The sequence below is a fragment of the Myotis brandtii genome, unplaced genomic scaffold (genome assembly GCF_000412655.1).
Source record: "Myotis brandtii unplaced genomic scaffold, ASM41265v1 scaffold3046, whole genome shotgun sequence".
Classification (NCBI taxonomy): Eukaryota; Metazoa; Chordata; class Mammalia; order Chiroptera; family Vespertilionidae; genus Myotis; species Myotis brandtii.
In genome coordinates this window covers 5,595-7,156 of record NW_005361635.1, presented here as the reverse complement: position 1 = coordinate 7,156, position 1,562 = coordinate 5,595, and the positions used below count along the sequence as shown (strand labels likewise).

The following is a 1,562-nucleotide window of genomic DNA, read 5'->3' as shown; positions in this document are numbered from 1 at the left end:
GGAATTGAACCAGGGACCCTTCAGTCCACAGGCTGATCCTTTATCCATGGAGCCAAACCAGCTACGGTTTTGCTCCATTTTTTAATAGATTGTTTTTGTTTTTGTTAATGGTCACCTGAGGATATTTTTTCCCACTGAGTTTTAGAGGGAATGGAAGGGACGGAGAGAGACAGAGAGAGAAACATTGTTGTGAGAGAGACACACTGATTGGTTGCCGAAACCAGGGTATGTGCCTGGCCAGGAGTTGAACCCGCCACCTTTTGTTGTACAGGGCCTTTCTGCTCAATTTTGCTATGAAACTAAAACTTCTCTAAAAATAAAAATCAATTAAAAAAATAAAAAGCACTGCCCAGCCGGCATGGCGCAGGCGTTGAGCATCAAGGTTTGATTCACTTGAGGGCACATGCCTGGGTTTGAGCTCCATCCCCAACAAAGTTCATGCAGGAGGCAGTCAGTTGATGCTGTTGTTTCTTTCTCATCAATGTTTCTGTCTGTCTCTCTCCCACTCCCTTCCTCTCTCTCTAAAAAGTCAATAAGAACATATTTTAAAAAATAAAATAAAAAGCACTGGCACCCACAATCTGGACTCTGATGCACCTGCCACACCCAGTAACCAGGGGGTAGAGTGTCAGCCACCAAGAAGCAGAGGAGCTTTGGGATGGATGAGAAACAGAAAATGCCTGGGGCCCTGGGGCCTGCGAAGCCACCACCTCACCTTTCCTGTTGGACAAGCTCACAGCCATAATCTCCCAGGTGGTGATGGAGTCTCTTAAAATCACCTCTATGGTCTTGGAGGAGACTCTAGATGGAGGAGAAATGGGGGCCTTAGGAGAAGATGTGGTGGAGGGGAGAGCAGGTAATGAGGAGGCAGGTTGGAGGTGGGGTGTGGGCACGTGGAGGTTTTTCTAGGTTGGGTTGTGGAGTTCCACTAGATTCCAGAAAACAGAGGAGGTTGAGGTGCATGCAAATTAAATGTTCTGGTCCTGAGTGTTGGTAGGAAGTGCCTGGGGGTGGGTTGGAATGAGGGGTGCCCCAGCCTTACCCATTTTTCTCTGGATCCTTTAACTCCTCGATGTTCCACAGCCAACTCTCAGGGAACTGGCTTCTAGAAACGATGTCTTCTTCTGGAATGATCTCATCCTCTAAACCTGGGCAGGTGGGGGGCAATCTGGGTTTAGAGCAGACCCACTTCCCTGCTGTCCCCTTAGATACTCATCTCTACAGCCCTGGAGGGGTTCCTGGCAGCCAAACACACCCACGGACAAATGATGAATTGTCTGTAAGTTAAAGTCTGTTTCCCTTTGAAGGCTCATGCCTCCATAAAAATGTTAAAAGTCATATTTTATACAAGGGTGTTAGTATAAAGGCAAGGATAATGCAGGCTAGGAGAAGTCATTTCCCCTGATTTACAAGAAACAAAAGCATTTTCATAAGCTTCTTTCTTAAGGTCTTTAATTTCTTTATTGGTTAAGGTATTACAAATGTGTCCTCTAAAGGTATCCTGACCCCTGGCACGATGCCTGCTGCGTCAGAAGTGACGTTGGTCCTGAGAGCAACCAGGT

The 1,562-nt window shown here is 46.7% G+C and overlaps 1 protein-coding gene and 1 long non-coding RNA gene across 2 annotated transcripts in view; one reads left to right on the top strand and one right to left on the bottom strand.

The window, feature by feature from the left end:
- Positions 1–308: 308 nt before the first annotated feature.
- LOC102240015 (complement C3) overlaps positions 309–1,562 on the bottom strand; it is a 5,870-nt gene continuing 4,616 nt past the window's right edge. The window contains exons 7-9 of the mRNA XM_005869856.2: positions 1,043–1,148; positions 558–801; positions 309–335 (exon numbers count right to left, since the gene is read on the bottom strand). Coding sequence (XP_005869918.2) covers positions 324–335; positions 558–801; positions 1,043–1,148 — 362 coding nt within the window. The 3' untranslated portion in view covers positions 309–323. The remainder of the gene's footprint in view (positions 336–557; positions 802–1,042; positions 1,149–1,562) is intronic.
- Positions 883–1,562, top strand: part of LOC106726698 — a 5,302-nt gene continuing 4,622 nt past the window's right edge. Inside the window, exons 1-2 of the long non-coding RNA XR_001362783.1 lie at positions 883–893; positions 1,536–1,539. This is a non-coding gene — a long non-coding RNA (uncharacterized LOC106726698). The remainder of the gene's footprint in view (positions 894–1,535; positions 1,540–1,562) is intronic.